At 43.5% G+C, this 23833-nt stretch overlaps 6 protein-coding genes across 6 annotated transcripts; 2 read left to right on the forward strand and 4 right to left on the reverse strand.

The window, feature by feature from the left end:
- Positions 1-133: 133 nt before the first annotated feature.
- Positions 134-2799, reverse strand: I203_108098 (uncharacterized protein; the record flags this gene model as incomplete). The annotated part of the gene is made up of 10 exons (XM_019148277.1): positions 134-380; positions 517-639; positions 741-815; positions 880-1111; positions 1245-1369; positions 1459-1562; positions 1637-1805; positions 1895-1986; positions 2112-2301; positions 2402-2799. The coding sequence occupies 10 exons, from the start codon at positions 2797-2799 to the stop codon at positions 134-136; spliced, it is 1755 nt and encodes a 584-aa protein (XP_019002510.1).
- Positions 2800-4119: 1320 nt separating this feature from the next.
- On the forward strand, positions 4120-8147 carry I203_108099 (uncharacterized protein; the record flags this gene model as incomplete). The annotated part of the gene is made up of 16 exons (XM_019148278.1): positions 4120-4304; positions 4367-5348; positions 5483-5742; positions 5843-5948; positions 6018-6083; positions 6149-6327; positions 6397-6467; positions 6528-6593; positions 6674-6735; positions 6797-6903; positions 6993-7131; positions 7228-7438; positions 7510-7565; positions 7640-7759; positions 7851-7956; positions 8020-8147. 16 exons carry the CDS (start codon positions 4120-4122, stop codon positions 8145-8147), a joined length of 2844 nt encoding a protein of 947 aa, XP_019002511.1.
- Positions 8148-10134: 1987 nt separating this feature from the next.
- Positions 10135-13793, reverse strand: I203_108100 (uncharacterized protein; the record flags this gene model as incomplete). Its single annotated transcript, XM_065518323.1, has 22 exons — positions 10135-10214; positions 10268-10325; positions 10393-10407; positions 10468-10495; positions 10547-10597; positions 10656-10688; positions 10735-10754; positions 10813-10884; positions 10961-11020; positions 11088-11170; positions 11232-11874; positions 11932-11991; positions 12058-12162; positions 12217-12354; positions 12405-12458; positions 12523-12576; positions 12632-12879; positions 12947-12995; positions 13050-13160; positions 13270-13381; positions 13515-13606; positions 13710-13793. 22 exons carry the CDS (start codon positions 13791-13793, stop codon positions 10135-10137), a joined length of 2250 nt encoding a protein of 749 aa, XP_065372688.1.
- Positions 13794-14803: 1010 nt separating this feature from the next.
- On the reverse strand, positions 14804-16082 carry I203_108101 (uncharacterized protein; the record flags this gene model as incomplete). The annotated part of the gene is made up of 5 exons (XM_019148280.1): positions 14804-14986; positions 15082-15396; positions 15480-15548; positions 15614-15849; positions 15926-16082. The coding sequence occupies 5 exons, from the start codon at positions 16080-16082 to the stop codon at positions 14804-14806; spliced, it is 960 nt and encodes a 319-aa protein (XP_019002513.1).
- Positions 16083-17178: 1096 nt separating this feature from the next.
- Positions 17179-19562, forward strand: I203_108102 (uncharacterized protein; the record flags this gene model as incomplete). Its single annotated transcript, XM_019148281.1, has 5 exons — positions 17179-17841; positions 17939-18311; positions 18379-18467; positions 18531-18680; positions 18735-19562. The coding sequence occupies 5 exons, from the start codon at positions 17179-17181 to the stop codon at positions 19560-19562; spliced, it is 2103 nt and encodes a 700-aa protein (XP_019002514.1).
- Positions 19563-20659: 1097 nt separating this feature from the next.
- I203_108103 (uncharacterized protein) lies at positions 20660-23768 on the reverse strand (the record flags this gene model as incomplete). Its single annotated transcript, XM_019148282.1, has 11 exons — positions 20660-20789; positions 20931-21014; positions 21083-21201; positions 21269-21579; positions 21643-21756; positions 21822-21937; positions 21996-22293; positions 22360-22506; positions 22573-22838; positions 22925-23085; positions 23178-23768. The coding sequence occupies 11 exons, from the start codon at positions 23766-23768 to the stop codon at positions 20660-20662; spliced, it is 2337 nt and encodes a 778-aa protein (XP_019002515.1).
- Positions 23769-23833: the final 65 nt, after the last annotated feature.

The following is a 23833-nucleotide window of genomic DNA, read 5'->3' on the forward strand; positions in this document are numbered from 1 at the left end:
CAGCTCGTATATATATATATATATATATATATATATATGAGAATATCCCTTTTAACCAAGATATATTATAATTGCTTGAGTTTGTACCAAGATCATCTCATCTACTCTTCGATTCTTCTATCCGCTCTAACACCTAAATCTCCTTTTCCACCTCCGCTGTATAACCTACAAGCTTTGGAGGCACACGAGGTATCCTCCCCACTTCCAACATCTTCTTACATCTGTCAATCTCATAACATCTCTCCCTGGTACCCTTCTTCAATTTAGGTATCTTACCGTCATTGTTCTTGACCACTTCATCAAACATCGCTTTGAGATCTCGAGAGAGGTATCTACCTAATTGTGAAAGGGCGTGGGGGAGCTTCATATCCTCTGGTATACTGCAAGAAACGACTGTTAGCGTGAATCTTTCCGCGAACGTCCGATTTACTCTCGTGGGAGGAAAGCAAAGCTTCGTTCAGTCGAATGGAAGATGGTATATCTTGTGTTATCGATTTGTGTGGAAAGGTCACTCACTACCTTTCTATTGACGTCGCCATAGCTCTCCTCACGGCATCTTCAAGATCCGTATAATTCTGAGCGAAATACTTGTACACGTATGGTTCACCTAAAGCAATGGCTGGACCATGTTGCGACCAGCTAAACAAATCTCAAAAACATCAGCTACCCTGTACTCTTCATCGAGCTAGATGAGTATCATTTGGTCAGGGATGAACGTTGAAAGAAGAGACGAGACTAACCTGGAATAGAGCCACCATCCGTCCATCCTGTAATCCTGCTGGAAATACGGTATGACGACAGGTGTAGCTTGACATCTATTCAGGTAACCAACAAACATAAGGTATATAACCTTTCTCGATCAAGTCGAACACCACTCACAGAGAAGTATATATACTTGGACTGATAGGTGGCGCACCCATCCCCACCAGAGCTTTTACACTCCCTACCAAAGTTTCGTAATCTTCCCTGGTCTGTTTACCCATCGTGACCAATCCATCAGGTAAAGGTTTACCCTCTTCTTCCTCTACCGTTGAGAGGAGTTCAAAGTCAGGTACTTGGGATAGGTTGGTCCAGAATTCGGGTGGGGAGACAAAGTGGTAGTGGAAGTATGCTATTGCCACAACGAGATGGTCAGTAATGGAAAACTCATTCACAACAGATGTCGTCACAGATGACAATAGCTTCAGAAAATAAGACGGCAAATCCTGTTGTATGAGTGAAGAGAGACGGGATGGCCCACTGACAAGACCTCTTTGCTAGAATCAAGGCAGCGTTCCTCCTTTCCTCGTGAGGCTTAACGGGCATCTTCAAACAATATTCTTCGAGGGAGTATGGTAGATGGAAATGACCACCGGGTAGAGGCCAGGGACTATTCAAATCAAACAATTGACAAAGCATTATCAGCTAGCTTCTTATGATTTCCGATCTCAGCTGATCTGTTAAATACATGAAACTCACGTAGCTATCCATCCCTGTCCTAGGGGATGATAACTCCAATCGCCATCTTCCGTTAATCCCCACCAGTATCGATTATTCGAAGTCTCACGAGGTCTGGATCCCCACTATTATTCCGTGATCGACCCATATCAGTCACTCGTCATTCCATTACGCCGTACGGAAGACTGTTGATACTCACATAATCGACGATTGCTAATGCCCATATGGGTATAACACCCCTTTCTTCATCTGGTACACCTATCGATAGATCCTCTGCATCTTCCGGAGGGGTGTAGTGCTCTTTCGCTATACATCGTGGGTCGGTCACGCACGATACAGTGTCGAGATCACTATTCCAGATGAGGTGACTAAGATAGGAAGAACAAAGCGTATATGAGCCTTTAGTATTGAGGTAGTATTGCGAGGAGCGAGGAAGCCGTTATTTCTGGACACTCACTATACATCCGGCATCATCTCTGCTACTTCCACCCAATTGAGGTAAGGTCCCACGGCGATGAAAGAGTATCCGAGCATTCGAAGTTGTTTTGTCTGAGATATGTTTAGCTCGTAGATCAGCATCTGCTAGAATTTTGGATAGATATGTTTGCAAATGACTTTTGCCAAATTGGTGATTCAAGTGAGAGAAAGCAAGGGAAGGGGTTGTGATCACTCACCACCGAACTTTGCCAAATCACTTCACCAGTCGTTGCCCCCGTTATCACTTCAGCGGTGTACCACCAACCAGACAATATCAATGGTTTCTCATGGCATGGTTTCCAATTTGGATCTGTGACCGATAAGAAGCATTCCGAGATATTTCGGAGAGTATCGATATTATGCTGTTTGGTGAAATACCAGTGGGGACTGATACAATCATTAGACGATATGGTCAGCTCATCGAAAACAAGTATTGTGGAAGTGAATCAAAGAGTATACATAGGGCAAGTTGGTGACACCAACTCACTGTTCAGATTTCTCTTCCCTTTCCAAAACTCTCATAGTCTGTCTATACTGTCTAGCTTTCAAGCATCCAGGTGGATCTTGATCCTCCGAATCTAGGGGATTGAATCCTTTACATGACTTCGATTCAACTTTTTGCAAGTCAACCAACCAACCTTTTACCTGATTTGGCAAACCGTCTACTATACCTTGTGCTTTATCGCTCGACCATTCTTTGAACCTGTCCAAATTGTCCAATGAACCCTGTTGAACTTTCGGATGGAGTCCCAGGATGAGGAGGGATAGTGCGAATAGACTGAGGACGAGAAAACATAGATTACGACGTTGAGAAAAACTTCGAGAGATCGGCTTGCGAAGGGTGGAAGGTAGAGGGAGAGGATTGGAGTACCGTCGAGGAAGCATTGTATGTAGGTCGTTGGGATGAGAGAGTGAAAGGAAATGGTAATTATGATATTGATGTTGATGTTGATGAAGAGAAGTAGAGGGCCGAGTGATGGCTACTTCTATATATTCAGCTTGGTTCGTTGAATTGAAGGGCCGAAATGAAATCTTCCTCTTGTTTGATGAGGTGTGCTGGCTATAGATTGTAGATGTTGTCAAGAAGAGGGTAGACTTCAGAGTAAGAGATCAGTGAGTTGCCATTGTAGCTGTATATAATATATATATGTAATCTAGGACGAAAGAACACCAAAGGAGACTAGTCCTGCTGTCTTTTTATTCCATTGTGCGTGTCGCTTCCCTTCTGGTAAGACAGCTGGATTCAAGGGAAATGGGAAAAATGCAGATCAAAGGGATCTGAGAGTGACAATGAGTGGTAGTTACAGGAAGTAGCTTGGATGACATCCAGGTGAGTACTTGTTCGCTTCTCATCCGTATCATTACCGCACATACCACCCATCCCTCCTCATCCCTTCCCGCATAAAACATCATTGTTGATCGTGTATTTAGCACCTTAAACCTTACTCTTGGCTTCAAGTTTCATCTTGACCGTGCTACTGCAGTACGAGTACTACCCGTAACACACCAAATGGTCAGTGCGTCAATTTGATGGATTATTTGTGTGTGTGTCACAGGTTGATTGATCGTCAGAGATCCCATCCCTGTTCTCCGGGCTTATCACTCTGCCCTTACCTGACGTTCAGAGAAGTAGGACTTGATCAGCTCGGGCCTATGCAGAATAGACAGCATACTATCTGCTTCTGAGACCAATCAATCTTGCTTTCGTCGATGTCATTTCAAGAACAACAATCCGTTGAACTCGATGACGAGCAAATTCATTCGATACCTGCACTAACAGACACGCTCGGACATTTTAGCACGATTGGGTCTTTCACGAGAGGTTTACCTTCCCACGGTGGCCACGTTTCAACGCGATGGAGGCCGCTTTGGGATCGTCACCAGTGCGGTGCTCATGATAAAACCTGGCTGGGCTCGGGAACAGGGCAATAACATAAGGTATGTAGTCAAAATACATAATGACCATGTTAACGTAAACACACCACCACTTGCTAACTCAGTAAAACGTCACTGGTCATGTCCACTTGATTGAACTATCCACCAACTCCAGACATCAGCAGTACCGTGGAAAACATACAGCAGCAGATCATCCGGAGCTTAGCTTACACGATCTTACGATCTCACCTCATCCCCATCTGCCACTGAACATATCAACATCGCCTTTCAGCATTCTACCGTGATACACCCCCCAGAAGAAACACCAATATGTCAGGATTCCTACGTAAAGCTTCTTTATCCAGGAAGAAAGGTCTCAACGGAGATGATTCCACTTCGACTTCTCCTCGCGGTCCATCTTCTAGGGCTGACAGACCACCCAAGTCGAGGAGTGTCAGTGAAGCCAGCGAGATGAAGGCGAATGAGGATGGTGATAAGATCAAGAAGAAGCACAGGTATGTCTGTTCATCTTCCGTCATATGGACTGCGTTGACTTCAACTGACGATCGATGTACAGTACGAGAAAGAGACTCTCATCATTGTTCTCCTCATCGACCTCATTGTCATCAATGGTCTCCGACAGGGGTGATCGAGATTCCTCTCCAAGTACATCCATTAGACCATCATCCAATTTGAACGTCTCAACTTCAACATCAGGAACATCCACGCCTACCAGTTCAGTATCCAAGCAATTCAATGGTAAAGATCTACAGAATGGTATAAGCAATCTTAGACTGGGTACAACCACCAATGAGCTACCCATTTCACCTTCCGATTCGATCAGATCATCACCTACAGAAAGCAATTCCACTTCTGCTGGACCACCTATCCAACCTGTTCATGCATCCACCTCGACCTCGACGTCCACTCCACCTCAGACACAGAACAAACCAATCAGGAAACGTACGCCGAGCATGTACTCACAATGGGACTTAGAACAAGTTGGCCTAGACTCAGATTCGGAAGATGAAGATGATGATGAGGCGTTTTTGACTCCTTCGGAAGGGTTGAGTGAAGTTGAAGAAGGTGACGAGGATGAGGAGGATCCCAATTCTGAAGCCAAGAAGAGACACGAGAAAGATATTCTTCTTGCAACTTCTTCCAAGAATGATAGTACTCTTCCACCTCCTACTTACGACTCGGCAACCCAAGGTCAAGGTCAATCAATAGCAGATTCATCACAAGTTGCTAAAGGAACTGTAGTATCTCAGGAGAAAGATGTTTGTGGTACCGGACCCTCAACAATCAAGAGGTCCAAACCTTCCATTCAAGAAACAAAAGTACAAAGTCGTCAAAGAGGATTGCATGCTACGAAAGCAGGTGCATTGGCAGTTGATCAAGATGGAGTTTTAGTCAAGGATTTAGATATATGTAGACAGACTTTAAGTCTTTTCTTATCTTCTCATATGAAAGAGGCTGAAGTGTTTTTGGAAGAGAGGGAACAGGAAGGTCAACATCTGTATATTCAATCTGCCCAGGGTATAATTGAGGCGTTGAAGGTGAGTTCTCTTATCGATCTCACTTGTTTTACCTATTCTCAAATATATATTTTCATCTCAAGAGTTACAATTCATGACCAACGGCAATCATACCCCATATCGGCAACTGCTAATAATTTGCTCTGTCTCTTTAGGGGATGATGACATTCGACGCAAACGATCTTGCCTCCGCTTTAGAGATATGTAAAGCCACCTCCGTTACTGCCTCTGCCCTTCGACGACCTACCGACTCGTTAGTATCGAGATTCGTCAAGGCTGGAGCGGGCGTGGCCAGAGTCAAGTCGATGTCGGCACTAGAAAGACACGCAGAGTTAGTATATGCCGAGACGAGTTTGATGAAAGCTTTGTTGGCTATTGTCAGTGGAGGTGATTGGTTGGGATTGATCAGAGAAGGGTATGTGAACCTCACTTTTATAGTTCCAAGAGCTGTACAACTGTAGATGTTGTCGTTATCGATAGCTGACATATTTGTTTTCGGGTTATGTGGACTTCAGACTGAATATGCGAGCTGCACATGGTATATATCACGTGTTACAGCAATACCTCGAAGATGCAGACAAGAATGGTTATGATGATAATATCGATACGGATTTCCGATCTGTACGCATACCTTGTATAGCTGTCAATGACAAGGTTAATCAAGCTGATGATATTGAATGACCACTATAGGGTGTCGTCCTCGGTGCAGGAACAAGCTCCCTGATGCTTTCACTATTACCAAGTAAAGTGATGAAGGTGAGTTTCCACTGACAATTCATTCTCTCCATGGACCACTGATCTGATGCCCGGATCTTGTATAGATCGCCTCGTTATTGGGCTACGGAGGAGACAAAGAGACCGCCTTAACTACCTTGTACTCCGCTGGAGGATGGCACAGAGGAGTCGAAAAGCCAGATTATGACGAGAGTAACGAAGGTCTCAGAAGACCTGTCTGCGATTTGATACTTTTAACTTTCCATTTGGTCATTTCCACTTTGATGTGAGTAAAAATCTCTTTCCACGACGGAACGCAAGAAATCGCAAACTTACAATACGTATCGGATTATAGGCCCGTGACGGGGATCGATGTTCCGATGGCTAAAAATATCCTGGCCTATAATTTGAGGAGGTATCCAGATGGTAAGTGTACAATTCGCATTTGTATTATGAATACTTAGCTGACGATGATCCTGCGCGTAGGTGTCTTCTTCCTGTACTTCCAAGCTAGATCATTTACTGCTCAATGTCAGCCAGAAGCAGCCAACCGTACGTCGAGCTCATTATCAGCATCAAAGTCCTTGAGCGGAAACAGTATGAGCTGACTATTTACTTGCTCTGACAAACAGGCTCCTTACAGAAGGCTTTAGACTCGAATCTGGAGTATATCCAATTACAGCATATGTGTCTTGTGAGTAAGAAATCCCCACGAGGACGAAACGCACTGACGATATTCCGTCGGACTGTGATAGTGGGACTACGCATGTAACTTCATGATGTTATCGAATTGGAAAGGAGCATTGGACTGCTTCAGTATATTGAAGGAGGAATCCAATTGGAGTAGAGCGGTATACACTTAGTGAGTTAAATAAGGTTCCCAAACTCTCAAACATAATCCCAATCACGATAGGTAGCATATGTCCAACTGATATCATAAATCTTTGACAGTGCCGCTGCTGCATCCCTAGTACAACTTGCTCAAGAAGAAGATGGAGATTCGACAGCGAAATTGAAGGAAGCTGAGAAATTTATGACGCAAATACCCAAATTGACAAAGAAGATTGCTGGTAAATCGCTGCCTATCGAGGTGAGTTTTCATCCATTTAAGAAGATCTAGCTGCTCGTATCGAGTTGTATCGTTTTCAAAACAGCATGCTGACCTCTTCATACTGTTAATCGATAGAAACTCGTTTCTCGTAAAGCACGTAAGTTCCATTCGCAGAACAACAAATTGTTCCTCCCTGCCATGGAACTCGCATATGTCTTTGGATCTTTGTCGAATACACCAAGAAGGAGTTTGTTGGATTCTTGGTTACCTCGTATTAACCAGGCCCTGAAGGCTTTGGATGGGGTGGAGCCGGAGAATTATGGGAATGGACATGAATACTGGGATGGTGAGCTGTCGCTCTTCTGCTATCTGCCTCAGTCTATCAATGCCAGTGCTGAAAAACTATTGATTGTATAGATTACTGCCTTGGCCATTTCCTTAGAGGATTGTGTCAATTCATCTCGCGATATCAGGTAAGCTAGATGCAATTCAAGATGGTGAGCGTCCTAAGCGCACTGATGCTGATTTCCTCTCTATCTATGTACAGCCACCAGACGCAGCACCTGAAGCCACCACCAAATCACCCTCCGACCCGTCGGATGACGAGTTGGGCAAAGGTGCTGAAAAAGATTTCCAAGCTGTGATAAGGCATGGACCGGATGTTCAGGTGGGTCTTATCTTCCCAGCAAAACAAGGATCACCTTGAATTTGGAGTCAAAGACGGGAAGGGAAAGCTAATAAGTTGTATCGTAATACAGCTCGACCATTATATACTGTTCCACTGCTATTACGAACTTGGTAGATTGTACGCTAGGAGAGGTGATGACGAACAGGCGAAATACCATTTAGAAGTGGTTATGGCTGGTGAGTGGTCAACGTATATATCATGTGAAATCGCATGCTCATTGAATCGGTCCACGTATAAAGGTAAATTACCAGATCATAATCCATATATGGCCAAGGCGAATGGGAAGTATTCCTTGGAAGGTGCGCTGTTGTTGAAGACTCATGCTGCCTTGAGTGGCGTCAAGGATAAAGAGAAAGCAGGGAAATAAGCACTGTACTGTACATCTTCGAATATCAACAGGATTCGGAAAGAATATCGTTGGACTGAAACAAACGATGGACCAAATCTCGATCTTTTGGTATCGGATAAACAGACGTTGAGGTAGAATGTGACAGAAGGATCTTATTAGTATTTGATGAAGATCGCATCTACAGTATACCAGCAAGTCAAGAGGTTTGGGAAATGGAAAGGAAATTTGATACTGTATAATAATAATCACAACAGCATAGGACTATAATTTATCTGGTCAACTATTTGATAGGATTGTTCTCATTCGGATATAGAATAATTATGGTATACTGTACTGTAGTGTATATGACTGAACTGAATGAGATCGGATTGGTTGAATGCACTTTTGGTGTTCGAGATGATCCTTGCATCTATGGCAACGTAGCATTGCGATAGGAAGAGAGAAATGACCTATCGCTATCATATACGCTATACAGTTGGGTTCACGACCAGATGGTTTATCTGATCCGGAAGCAAGAGGATCATCCGACCTGATCGGGTCTTAGTCGCTTGATTCCGAGCACCAAGGAGGGCAGGGCATCTCGAAAGACTAAGTTACTGCAGATTTAGAGTACTCGTAAATTCAGTCATAAAGCACCGGAGGAATGAGCAAGAAGACGATCACAAAAGAGCAGCAACAGCTCAAAACGGCAACAGACATCATCAAATATCATGATCATCGACTTTTTTGATACAAGAATATGTTGATATCATCCTTTGTCCTTGAGTCTTCGCAATCAGACAGCCACTTTGAAAGTCAAGGGCAAATCTCGAAAAGATCTACAGTAGCTTCTCTGATGGTATGTATTTCGTTACAGTACAGCACAGTACACTTCATATACCATCTCTCTTTCGTGGCAGCAGTGCTTTGAACCGCATCGCCATCGCTAGCGGCGGCGTCTGTAAGATCAAAAGAAGATAGCTGTTTTCCCTTTGGCAATTCGTCATTTCACAAAGGATATCATATTCTACACGAAGTCAGATGATATCTATTTGACCAGGAGAGTATGGTCTTTGGGCAATTCTTGTATAAAGCTGAGCTTGTATCGTACTTATCAATTTCTTCACAATACCTTATCCTCTCATCCACGTCAATCCATCCATCACTTCGCCGCGGATCTATTTCTCATACAATACGCAGCACTCTTACTGGACTCATCACTTGATGTCCAATAACCAATCAGCCACCCACCGTGAGCTCTCCTCATTGTATATGCATTTATTTCTCTGGTGTTGAATTTGATGGATTACACTGCAGCTCCCACGGTCACAATGCAATACTTTCCCCATCGACCAGGTCATGGATTACCTCCTCCCAATCCACCTCCGTATGTCCATCCGGAAGAACCTGGTGTGCATTAGTTGAGGGAGATCTTGAACATGTATACTGTAGGAGTGGCAAATATATTACATGCATGAAGAATCGTACTGTTGAATATACTCGTAATTTACATTGTCAAACGCAAAAGCAGAATAGCGAAAGATAGATGATTGATGATCGATGATGTTGATGTTGATGATATTGTCATTGCCAGATTGTCATGTTGCGTGTAGGATTTGTTAAAATATCGTATGAAAATGAAATGAGATGAAATGAATGAGATGCGCTGTATACAAACAGATCGATGTAAAAGATCGATGTTGAGATGAATGCGATTCTTTTATATTTCTTCTGGTGGGTATGTATGATGAATGGGTATGTAATGCGAAATGCTGAACAGATGAAAATTGGAAATTGAATTGCGAAGAAGAAAGCGTGTATATCTAGACCACAGATAGGGTAATTGGAATAAGGAGAAAGAAGAAAACAAATGGTAATTGAAATTCTCTTGAAGAAAGCAGTTGAAGAAGTTGTGATATGGGAGGAAGCAAAAAAGGAGACGGGGTGATGGGGAATATAGGTAACACACAAAAAGACCAAGGATCAAGGTATTTCAAGTAGTGAAGCGTTGCTTCGTGAGTGATCCCTAGATCCCATAGGTGGAACCGTGAGGCGAAGAGTAATCGTAGTATTGATCTTCGTGCCCATAAGAGTAGTTGGACCCGGCTAGATGATGTGAGGTCAGCTAATATTTTCATGTAACACGGAGAGAAACTTACTCGAAAAGCCAGCCAGCTGAGCGGCGGCAGATCTTGATCTAACAGCCAAATTGTCGGACTACCCAGAAAGCGAAGTAAGTGATCAGAATGACAAAGAGTGTCATGGGTCCCCAGCATTGACTCACGTCGGGGAAAGGTTCCTGAGAGTGAGGAGTAATTAGTACAATCTAACCGTCAAATATCGTCGGTGGAAGACTTACAGGTTTGCCCTTCATTCGACCACTTGAGCTGAAGCTTTTATCAATTCATGGCCTGTAAGGAGAAAAGCCAATAGCTTACTAGAATATTTGGGGTCTCCAAGCTTCAATGACGCCCATAACAGCGGAATTCCTATCGTGCGAGTGCTTTGTTCAGCCAAGTTGAAACCTTTGTAAGAATAGCGACTCACTTGAACTTGTTGATCAAAGCCGGTTTACCTCTACTGCTGCTGTCAGTGACGTTCATCGCCACAAGAGATTGGCACTGACTGAATATCCGCATATGAGACCTAGATCAGATAGAAAGTCGGCTTTCCCTTCATGTAAGTGTGCAAGTGAATTACTTACTTGGAGGACTTTCTCACTGGAGAACAAGTTCCATTTCTTGCCTACTTTGGCTTCGATGAATCGGTAAAGCACCTGCACCGAGCAGAAATTGACAAAAGCGTATCCGACCTATCGAAGTCAGTATGGATTCACCTGCAATATAACTTACGTTGCAGCAGTTCTTGAAATCAAATCGGAGATACACAAAGTCGTAGTCTCCAGGTACCACCTGAGTTTAAGATAAGGTATATCAGTCTCTTTGTCGTCGCCGACGATGTATATCAAGGTGAGCTGACCTCTTCAAGGATATTGACAAGCTCCTGTCTTGACAATTTATTGGGAACATCTTTGATCATGACCGTTGTTCGTGGATCGAGACCTTTCAAGTATAAAAGAAGTCAGCTATCCAGTGTTCATTTCTTAATACCAAGATAATGTACCTGATAAAATCCTTTCAGGGAATACTCTGTTATGAGCAGGAATAGCCTTTCTGTCATTGGCATTCCAATGACCACCGATACCTTGACCTTGTCTAGCTCGAGCTTCGATATCAGCGTTGTTAATCAGACCTTCAACAGTACCAGGCTCGTGCAGTCTTCTGCTGAGGGCAAGAAGGTGAGCAGGGGTATCGTATCCTGACTGAGAGCCCACAGTAGAAGTCCTGGTCCAGCTTTGAGGAGTGGAGTATCCACTAGTATTGCGAGATTGAGAAGCCGTAGAATAAATTGAAGATGGTTTTCGAGAGTTGAAAACGTCCGAGTCACTACTGATTCGACTGAAAGGAGCTGTTCTTGGGGTATGGATCGGACTGCTGGCTTCGGTCGAGGTTGTGTAACCGAATACGTCCGAACCAGCTATGGAGTCGGACTGGCTACGAGTTGAGGACCCCGCTGGTCCTATTCTTCCCGGGAAGTACGCAACTGAACCGAGAGTATACTTTGAAGAGTTAGCTGTAGCCAAAGCCGGGTTCGCCGTTGAGTGAAGGTATGAAACCGAGATCAGAGCTTGTTGGGCTTTTTGGCCATCAAGCAAACTGATAGCTTGCGCTGCATGTCGAGTGTCGAAGTACTCGGCGATAAAGCACTGTCACAGTTGGCAGAAATGTCAGCATACGAAGATGAGGATGGAGGAAAGACGTACTCTTCCTGTATGACCGAATTCATCCAAGCGTTGCAGTTCCCCAAACATTGATAAGGTTTTCTTCGATAGCAATCAGTATATTAGCATTACCTAAAGACTTCGTGGAGCTTGAATGAGATTATTCACCTTCATAACGTCTACAGTCACACCTACTCCACCGACAATCTCGACCTTGATGACAGATTGTGAATTTTCCCAAATGGCCTCCCATCCAGAAGAGCGGCCGATGATCTATGTCCACCTAGTTTAGCGGATAAAGAAGTTAGAAGACTCAATTATACGTACTGATTGTACCACATGAAGGTCAGTCTTCATACAATGAAGCTGTGTCAAGGGGCCATCTGTCTTGATGCGTACGGAGCTGGACTGGAATAGGTTGTAGAGCTTCGCAGCTTCTCGAGGATCATAGAATGCGACCAATACCTGTTCTAGCAAGTCAATCAAATTACCGCACTGAAGGGTAATATCCTTACAAGTCCCTTTGCTTTGAGATGCTTGATAACGATCGCTTTGAAGTTGCAATTCGACTAGGGAAAAAGAACAGTGACTTCAGTAGAGTTTCTCCGGGGAAGAAAACCTGGAAATTCTTACTTGAAACAAATTTTTGATCTCATTTTCCGTTGTATCTAGAGGGATTTGTTGGATCTAAATAACACTCAGTCGAATTACAAGCAAGATCAAAAGCCCTGAAGTTACTGACCAGAAGATATCTCCCAATCTCGTCTGGATTCGCTTCGGTTGACCCAGAAACGAATTGCTCTTCTCTTGTGTTCTTCTCTTTGGAGATAGATTCCCCCTCTCTTCTAACGGGTGTGGCAGGGGTAGAAGGAGTGACCGGGAATCTCGAGGATTGACCGGTGGAAGGAGCGAATGGGGTGTAGCTGAGAGAAGGAGTGGCAGTAGTTGTTTCGGCTCGAATAGGACGACGAGGGGTCTCGAAGTGAGGGACTAGGATATATGTCAGTATAGGTAAGCATATGAAAGTTGAGCACCGATGAGTCGACGAACGACTCACCTTCTTTCTTCTTCTTCGGAGTGGAGGGACCTTCGATCTCAGGTACATTCTAGAATAAGAGGATCAGCTTCATGAGGATCAATTCCAAAGATAAAATATTCACCTCTACATATCTAGAGGAAGATCCTTGATCGGTCATCGTAAGGTTGCGCATCTTAGAGGTAAAAGTCTCGGAAATGGATTTGGGTTCGAAGGTGGAAGAATGAGGGTTGAGCTGAATGAAGTATTACTACTCATTAGTATACCTCGAAATTTGCTAAGATGGGAAGGAGATAGATTCCTGGTATGGATTGATGGTCGTTGATAGTTCAGATAGCGCTTACCAAGCTCTTTCCATCTTCATTTTCCTTTTCCTTATTACCTTGACCCGCTTGGGCCATCTTGTGCACGGTCTTCTTACCAGCTTCGATAGTTGGGGAAGTTGGTGTGGGGATTCTATTCGATTATAAAATGCAATTAGCATTGACGTCGTATCTCGGAAATAAGCAAGGACACAAAATGGGAAGGTAGGGATGAGGGGGAAGTGGAAATGTTTAGGGCAGAAGTGAATGAGAAATGGGTGACTAACCTCGCGGGGATCGGAGAATGCTCCTTACTCTTGCTTGGTGAGGGTGTTTGAGACTTCGCTCTATGAGCTTTCGTTGGAGTGGAAGGTATTTCCTATAGCTCTCGTCAGCTTCAAGTGATTCGAGAGAGATATATTGAATATCAGAGTGAATGTAGTAAAAGGAAAGAATAGGAAGATCTATGTTATCCAGCTCACCTTATTGATGTTGGATGTTGATGGACGGGATCCAGACGAAGGATGAGCCGAACTGGCCGAAGGAGTGATTGGGACCGTCGTCATCGTGATGATGACAGTGAGATTCAACTTCTTCACTCGAGTCAGGAAAGAAGATGAAAGATGAAGAGAGGAAGATCAGGTGTAGATCTTGTCAGTGTCAGAGGAAGAGGAAGAGGAAAGATGTTTAGTTCAGAGATAATCCTGCAGAGAGGTCTGAGGATGATAGGTTCAACAACTACGACTAGATATTGTCCTGGTCGATATAACAGATGTATGACTACAACGAAGTGAGGGAGTGAAAGTGAAGAAGGGGAATGTGAAAGTAGAAGAGAGAAAGAAAGATGATAAGAGGAAGATGAGGTATAAATAGTTCTCATCTTTCAATCGGTCGATGACAAGGTGACCCTGACCGGATTGCTCATAGATTGTAAGAGTTGTGAGTTGTGTGTGTCTGATGATGGGATATCAGGTTTGCTGGAATTTTCGGATTGATATTGGGAAAATCAATAACACATGCGTGAAAATCGACGCACGGACCTCTCACTGTTTGGATATCCATCAAATTCTGTGAAATGTAGGGATAGACGATTGAGTGCGGTGTCAAGGAAGAGCAATAATTCAATCCTACGCCAGGAGTGAATCGTCAGTGTACCCTTATTCGAAAGAGGTCAAACAGCTCTCCTGGGCAGATGCCATGAACAGATGAGAGTGTTGGGAGGTTAGAGGAAGAACAGTGTTTCTTCGTTGTTGATGTGGGTGATGTTGATGGGGACAGACACATGTAAAAAGTCAGTCGCCAAGTCTTACGACTCCTTGTTCGGTGGATTGGTCGAAAACACGTGCGCTCGGATGATTTTGGTAGAAGACATGTGATGCGCCCTTTCTGAGGCAGTGATATGACGGCTGGTGGTGAGCTGGTTTCACCACCTTGGTCATTTGTCCCAGCTGAGGTATATTGGATATCATGCTTTTTCTCACGAGATCCAGGATCAAAAGCAAACGGATAGACTCGCCTTGCATACCACTTCCTGTTCCCCCAATGATATAAGAATGCTACGATCCGATGTTGTTATCTACTTTCTCTTCCCCTTCTTGTTCTTCCCACCACCTCCACCACCGCCTCCTCCAGAAGTGTGCGAAGGTTGAGCGGTACTTCCTTGAGTGAATCCCGTTCCCATACTTTCTTTACCACCTTTCTTCTTAGCTTGAGCAGAGATATAGGATGCACGTTGTTTGAGAGGGATCCATCGTTCGGGCTACCGTCACGAAGACAGATCAGCATTAGATGATTTGGTTGGATAACTTTTTACATGATACAGGAGAATAAAACCTTTGCCAGAACGAAACTTACATCTTCGGTAAAAGGTTTCCCAACAACCGCACCTTTAGGCAACTTATGTTTCCTCTTCTTCTCACCGTCTTTACCCTTCTTCTCTTTATCTGCTGTAGCCTTCGCATTGGACGACGGTGCTGTTTTAGGGGCGTTGGCAGAGATAGATTTCTTATCTGTTGATGGGACTTTTGACCATCCGGTAGGTAAAGAAGGTACGCTGTTCTCCAAATCGTCCGTAGTGGATAAGTGTGACTTATAGGTTGATGTTGAGAAAGTTTGATGGGATGTGGTGGCGTTCAGGTTGGTAAGGATGTCTGAATGTTCGGAAGATGACTGAGATGAGAGGGTTAAGAAATCAGCATAAATTCACAATTATACGGAAAAAGGAGTTTGGGATTATGTTGAGGATGACTCACCGAGCTAACATCCACTAACAAATCATCGTAGATCTCCTGAGCACGTTGATACTCTCCTAACCTGTATTTCTATAAAATATATAACATCAGCTCATTTACTTTACACCCAATTGTTTACGGATTCGACGACTCACAATTTGAGCTTCTAAGTGATGTATTTTCCTGCCTTCTTTGCCTTCTATCAATGACAACGCCTCCTTCTCCCTATGTAATCTATAGAAACAATAGGCTCTTTCGAATTCGAACGAGTCCTTTGAGTCCTTAGGCGCGTTATCCAATAACGTTATAGCAGAAGAATAATCGTCTGTTTGCAGGTGGAGAAAGAGCAGGGTTTGATAGGCCGCTTGAGACTTTGGATCGAGTATGAGGACTGAAGAAAAGATGACCGATATCAGAAAGTCAGTGAATAGAAGACATTATATCATATCGAAGATTTCTAGACTCACTCTTCTTACAAGTCTTGATGGCATTGGTGAAATACCCATCATCAACCTGATCGGTCAGTGATCTGTATAACTTTGGTAATCTTTCTTCTGCCGAACGAGCTGGTCGAGGTGTGAACGTCTTACGACCCTTTGAAGGGGCGACTTTGGCTGATGACATTTTGTTTTGCAGCTTGAAGAGATGACCTAGGTGTATGTTCTGTCACTGATACATGTAGTCAACAATCAATCAATCTCATCCACACTTGATCAGTACCCATCCATCAATTGTCCTTGCAACGAACGATCCAGTATATACCCTCAGGCACTCGCACACGCCTACACTTTGAGCATATGGCGTGAGCCTATTTGCGCAGTCCCCCTGTTAAGATCGGTGATGTCCGTTCCTCTCTAATTCCCGCGGTGACGTTGACTCGCGAGTCTTGTCATACTCTCGGCCTTGTCAGCTTCACAGTCTCAGCCTCTGCTCATCCCCGCTGCCTGCTGATGAAACATTTACTCGTATGGTCAGTAGATTGGCATCATTCCCGGTCCGAGGTACATCACGGCCGCTTCATCAACCAAGGGAAAAAAATATCTGCTTGTCTTTTCTGCATCTTTCAGTCTATAACAACTACATATACATATAGTTGATACTACTGAGATAGTGCAACCGCTTATCAAGAAATACCGAACAAAAGAGAAGAGAAAGGAAGGCGTCTGGTCCTGCTGCAGTATAATCGCCATTTCAAGAATAGGTCACCTACGTAAAGCTCAATTTCACATAACGCATATCACATATCATCTGTCGTCTGTCATATCGTCAATCCTTCCAGCCTTATCTTTTCAATCACAACTTGGCCAACAGGTTCATCAATTGCATCTGCAAGATACAAGGTATCACACTCAAACAGACAACCATTCACTCTCATCCGGTTACCTATGTACCAAGACAACGCATGAACCTGATATACAAGTCGCCTTCACACGATCAATCCAACAGAAGAACAACGTCATAATCGCAAAGTAACTTTATATACGGCATAGCGCAATAAATAGCACATTACTCACACATCCATCAATTGATCCATCTATCCATCTCATCATAGCAAAGCATAAGACCATCGATCATAGCAAGAGATAGGTATGTATGCATACTCTCATTATACTCCATTACCCACTATAGTTAAACTTCTTCTTTATTGATATCGGTACAGCTTTGACTGATTTCACGATACTTACTCACAGCAGGATCAACCTTCATCACTTCGTACAAGATGGGTAACGCATCCTCATCTCAATCTCAGTCATCTACCTCCGGCCCAGCTCCCTCCGCAACAGCAACATCCTCCGCTCCGACTGGTCAAGCCGATTCACCCAATGGACCTATAATTGCCCCTCAACCTATATCTAGATCACGAGCCGGCACCGGTACAGGTACAGGTACATCAAGCAGTACAGCTTTCCATTCAGGTCTAACACCACCTGTATCACCACCTTCACCTCCTCCTCCATCTACTCCAGTCCTATTACCCTACGCAGGACACTTGTCTCCTCAGAACCCACATTGCTTGTCTCATCCACAGGCACACGACTATTCAAAAAGTACAGTGACGAGGTTGATCCTAGATGGGAAGCTCGCACCGTTTTATAGAGGATTGGAAGATTTCCAAGAAGATTGGTCAGAAGATCAAATATTGAAGAATTTGAATAAGACTAGAGAAAAAGATTATGAAGAAGGCGTAGAAAATAGCTTCACGAAGAACTTGAAAGATGAGAGAGATCCACCGAATTCATCGACAATGGGAAGTGTAGCTAAGAAGATTGGTGCAGGGTTGAATAAGCAGAAAGTACAAAGAAAGGAAGAAGAGAAAGAGGAGAGGATAAGGAGAGAGAAGAAAGCTTATAGATTTGCGGTGGAATGTCCAATTTGTTTCCTTGTGAGTAAACGTTCCAGTCTCACTCGGCTGATCAGCTATCTTCCTTTATGGTCACTCAATCGCCTATCTGCATTTGCTAAGTGTAATCCATTCGCAGAACTATCCACCAAATATCAATACCTCTCGATGCTGCCAACAGCCAGTTTGTACAGAATGTTTTGTCCAAATCAAACGGTCCGAAGCTACCTTGACTCACCTCGAGTCCGATCCAGCATGTTGTCCATTCTGTATGGAAACTGATTTCGGAGTGATCTACGAACGACCGCTAAGCCCTCTGGATAGCTCCTCGAGCGTCGCTCTGGCTACTTCACCTGGATCAGAATTTGGAGGGGATGCATCGAGTTTCAGTCAAGCGTTGAGTCTGGGTAGTGAGGCAGAATTGAATGTTGGTCCAGGTATGAACCCCAAGATGAAAGAAACGATTAGAAGGAAAAGTGTCAGTTCGAAAGCTCAAGAGGTGGTCCTTATCGGTATGTTCAGCTTGTACGAGCAGTGAATCCTTCTTTAGCTGACAAATGACACGTACAATCGGTGTAGATGAAATTCGACCTGATTGGGAAAACAAACTCAATGCTGTCAAAGCAGCAGCTGCTAGAAAGGCCTCTAGGAGAATTGTCATGAGACAGGTCAGCTATGGTCTTGTTTCAATTTTGCAGCTATGAGCTGACAATGAGGCTTCCCCCTAAAAGGTCGGAGATCGTCTAATCCCTATTGGTTTTACATCATCTCGAGCACCCGGTACAGCCGATTTCAGCATGTCGGTGGGTCAACAGTCCAGTGAGCCAGGATCAAGAAGGTCAAGCAGGAGATCGTCCAACAGGGAAAGAGAATTGGAAGAAGTGAGTCAATCCATCGACACACGTAGGGTTGACAAGCTGACATTTTCTGTATAGCTAATGATCGAAGAAGCCATGAGATTGTCTTTGATGGATCATGAAGACCATCAACGTAAACTCGCTGACGAACGACGTAAATCGTCCGTATCTAGCGTATCATCACCTTTAAATCCTGCCAACTCATCTGCCCCAAGTCCCGCACCAATCATCGTCACTTCCCAAGCTGGACCTGGACCTTCTACATCTTCCAGAAGGGCTAGCAATGCGGATACCAGTACGAAGAGCAAATTACTATCAAAGATTAATCACGTTAGGGCAAGAGCAAGTTCAAACGCATCGAATAAGAATGGTACAAGTGGTGATTACAGATCTGTCACTTTTGCTGGATCATCAAGTAATACAAGTAATAATAATTCACCTAAACCTTCTCCACCTACTTCTGCTACTCCCTCTCGAACGAATACCAATACCAACACTTCTACTTCTAACCCTTCACCTCTGCCCATCTTAAATACAACCACGACTACTGCACCTTTGATAGTCCCTCAACCTACTAGCGCACATACCAAACATCCCAGTACTACAACTACGTCCGGTGGACTGAGTCCAACTTCACCTGCACCTGTCGCTGCAGGTCCAATTACGACTCTAGCCAGTCCAGCAGCAGAACGAAATAATCATAATCATACCCACCAAGAAGCTGGATTACCTAGATTAAGTTTAGATATGCCTGCTCTTACTCCCGATACCACCCAGAATGGGATTGGAGGGATAAAAGGTAAACAACCTTCTAGACCTACACATCTGGAGAGAATGGATAGTGAAATGAGTGAAGCGACGGTCGGACCAGGTACTTATGCTCAATTGGATAGTGACGGGGAGTAGTTCGATTTGTACATGTTATAGTAAGGGAAAGAGAAGCTGTAGATTCTGAATTTGATTGAAGAGGTTTACACGATTACATATATACAATTCAAACTGTTCTTTCTTTCTTTCTTTTGGTTTTTAGTGGTAACGATTTATTCTTCAGTATTTTAGTCATTCATCATTCTCATTTGGGTATTTTATCGTTCTGTATCATCATTTTGATTTTTCCATTTTTGATAATGATTATTTCTTTTTTGTTATTCGTTATGATATATATCATTTTAGACATTCATGTTCATGTGCATGCGCATGCACTTGTACTCGGTACTTGTACAAATACAATTATCCATCTTTTGGAATCTCCTTTCTTCCTTATCTTATATCAAAATTTGTTTGCTTTTTGTTTTACATATATATACATATTCTGCTCGAACATCATTCATGAATATATATATATCAATTTAAATTGTCAATCCCATTGTCAATTCGCCATTCCTCTCAGTACGGTACAAATTCTTTTTCTTCTCTGAAGTCTACTGAAACTTTCGACAAGATATGTCATCAAATGACATTACTTGAAGTCATCTCCTATTTCCAAGTGAATGAATGCAAGTACAATAATATCAATTGATTGTGATGCATGATGGGTTTGGTCGTATTTGTATTTGTATTGTATTGTATGTGCAAATTTATTATATTATGAATTATATGCTTGATTTGGTCTGATTTGAATCATTAAAACAATGAGGTGAGATGAGATTGGATGTAAAAATAAGAAGATCATAATGTTGAAATACTGTTCATACCTCTCAAAATAGAAGTTTTTACGATGATCACGGATACGAATAGCTACAAGTAAAGTAATTGAGTCTCCGGATTGATGAACAGACGGTGCACAGAATGTGAAGAAAGCACCGAGAAGGTTGTCCAGATTATACCATAACCATCTAAGCGGCGGAAGAAGGATCAAAATTCAATCCACAGTGTGTCGTAGTCTAAGCCAGACATGCTCGATTTCATTAACATAGTCTAAAAGAGTGAACAGAGAGAAGCGAATGAGCACAGATTTTCAAACGATCAATTCCAAAATCCAAATTGCAATGTAGACATGGAACTTACAAAACCTGTAAACCCAAATCATCACAGACATCTTTCCAATCCGCTCGTGGTTCACCGGAGTCTGATCTTCTCCAAACTTCCATTATGATCCTATTGGCAGTTTCGATATCGAAGCAGCATTGTGATCTATACAAGGTACAAAGAATCGTTAGCGATCAGCTGATTATACTAAATTATATTTGTAGGAGGATCAAGCGGGGTAGGGTGTTTTCTCTGACGATAGAGCCAATGAGAAAAGAATGTGATGTAAAGAAAGGTCAGACTCACTTGAACCCTTCAAGAAGCGTCAATACCCATTGTCTAGAAGCTCCATCCACACAAGATCCAGCGATGATAGCAGGCCATGTAAGGCTACGTAATTTCAACAATCAGTATTTGAATCACTTGCCAAAGCCAACTTTTAGGGAGATCTTACTCACTCAATCGACATGCCCAAAGCAGCTGTAGACCACGAACAATGTTGTAACACTTGTTGAGCGGCATTCTGCACTCTGATATCTTCTCGAGGATATTTGAATACCATTTTCAAGAGGAGTATCTAGAGACGCACACGCCAGATCAGATCAGCTTTCACTTCCTTTTGAATTGGATGATCGTAAGCTCACCTTCATAGCGTACGCATAAGCTCTATTACCAACTTGTACCCTCTCATGTTCCAGTGTACTCAATTGTAGACTTTCTATCCAAGCGTCTACATCCCTATTTAACTGTCTAGCTTCGACCACCGAGGGATCTAAAGTTTTCCCATCATTTGATAGTCCTGTAGTAGTAGCCAGGGTCGATAAGAGAGGGTTGGCTGAATTGCTGTATGTACAAGGCGTAGAGGTATCATCTTCGGTGATTATCACTTTGGATCTAGCTACTCTAGCTAAGAGTCTAGTCACTCTAGCAAAGAGCAATACCATCACTCGAGACACTGAACACAAAACGTTATATCAGCAACCCAACAGGAAAGATAAGCTTAGAGATCATGACTTACTTCCAAATTGCTTCTCAACGGAATGTTCCTCATAAGTCGATCGACTAGCTTCCAACCACCAACTCTCCCATCTATCGCTGAACAAACTCGGTTCTTCGCCAGTGGTCAAGCAGCCTGCACAAACAATCAATAGAAGGTCAGCTTTTTCTTCGAAATCAACCCGGCGTAAGAAAGCTCACTGAATGTCTCATATATGGCCAAAATCTCAAGCATCAACCTAGCAGGAGATACAGTCACTCCATCGGTCAATTTACGAGGTTCAGATTTCTTGAGCATCTCAGCTGGACCACCTCGACTATTTATCACACCATCCATCAGCTCAATCTATTCGCATGAGAGGTGAACGAACTCACATAGCTACCATCTCTTTGGCCAAATTGAAATTATCCACCCATCCACTACCTCCAAAGAAAATATCGATCGTACCTAGAGCGGTACTAGCTCCCAATGCAGCATCTGACATCGCACCGTCTCCGTTCCTCACCGCTCTTCTGACCATTTCTTTTCCTGTATCCCTAAGAGTCGAGGCATACTGGAACATCGCTGCGGTCTGAGAAGTAGCTACGCCCGATCGAGCTAGCAGGAAAGCCTGATGAATGGCTCCAATACCTAGTAAAGCTACTCGAAGTGCATCTGCTGAGGGGTTTAGTCCTAAGAGCCAAGGAAGCGTTAGTCGGTACATCAGTGATGTTTGATCCACAGAGAAACCAGACATACCTCTTGGAGAATCAAGAGCTAGAGGTAGGTTGATAGCTAACATTGGGTTCAATCCACTTGGGATAGCCATCATTAAAGAAGCGGCATTGGCACAATAATGTAGGATGAGACTCCGTTCTTCCGCTGTAGGGAACCAGGGGAGAAGGACTAGCAATCGCCATTACACAGATTAGCAAATGACGAAGATTTGACTTGATCTGACTGCACACTCACAATTTGGCGTGGTCAACATCGGCGCACCACCTTCTGAAGTTGCCCAATCCTGCTTCCCTATCTGTCCAGCCAGATACTGTTCTCCTGAACTAGCCAATCCCGTACCAAGCGCCAGACCAGAGTCGTAATTCGTATTCGTATTTGCAGAAGAGTTTGAACCGGTACCTCCGACGAGACTTGCGTCCCAACCAGTCTCATTGACCGTAATTTTACCATCAAGCTGATCAGGAGACGAATCCGATACCGTAGATTTATCTTTAGATGGGCTATGAAGTGATTGAGGTATACAGGGTCAATAATAAGATCAAAAAAGATCTGGTGTGATCGATACAAATTGAAGAAAAGCACTCACGATACTTTACGTTTACCTGCATCAGATCGCCCACGTTTGGGGGCAGGTTTACGATCTTCTTCACTTTCACTTTCTTCCGTACTACTTCTAGATCCATCACCATGTTTGTGTTTCCCATTCGATTTCTTACCCATCCCCTCACCAGAATCAGGGTACTGACACTGAACGCAGAACATGAATAAATCAATCAACATCACTCTCACTCCCATACGATGACGGTCAAAAGGAAGCGTGAAGTTGACGGATGACTTACTTCTTTTTTAGCTATTATACACCTCTTACAAGTAGGTCTACCTTCATCACACTTGATTCTTCTAGACCTACAACACAAACAACCTGTTCTCGTCCTAGTATACTTCTGTCTCCTCTTCTGTCCGCTCCTCCCACTTCCACTGGGTTTCTGTTGTCCACCCGCTCCACCCGAAGGTGAATTTCTAGCTGAATTAGTTTGAGAGGTCAACGGATCTTGTTCAGGTGATGGATCATCCCAATATGAATTAGATATCGAATGTCGACGTAGGATATCCGCTTGAGTAGGATTGGAATATATATTCGATGTTGACGCTGAAATTGAAGATGAAGGTATCGGTAAATTCAATTCTGACTCTCCTGCTAGTGTGGATGAACTTGATATAGGACCTGTAGTGTTCAATAATCCTGAATTGGGAAAGAACAATGTAGATGATGATGATGATGAAGCCGCTGAGGATGATTGATATAATGTCGGTAGGGATGTTGAAGCTGCAACCGATGCTGCTGTTGAGGAGGTGGATATGTCAAGTGGAATAGGCTGTAAGAGATTGGCATAAGGGTATCGTGGATCAGGCGGTGGATGAGATTTCATAGGGTTCGGGTTCGTGCTGACGCTTGTGCTATTTTTGAGAGTCAACATATTCAATGGTCAGCATT

The sequence above is a fragment of the Kwoniella mangroviensis genome, chromosome 3, assembly GCF_000507465.2.
Source record: "Kwoniella mangroviensis CBS 8507 chromosome 3, whole genome shotgun sequence".
NCBI classification, from domain to species: domain Eukaryota; kingdom Fungi; phylum Basidiomycota; class Tremellomycetes; order Tremellales; family Cryptococcaceae; genus Kwoniella; species Kwoniella mangrovensis.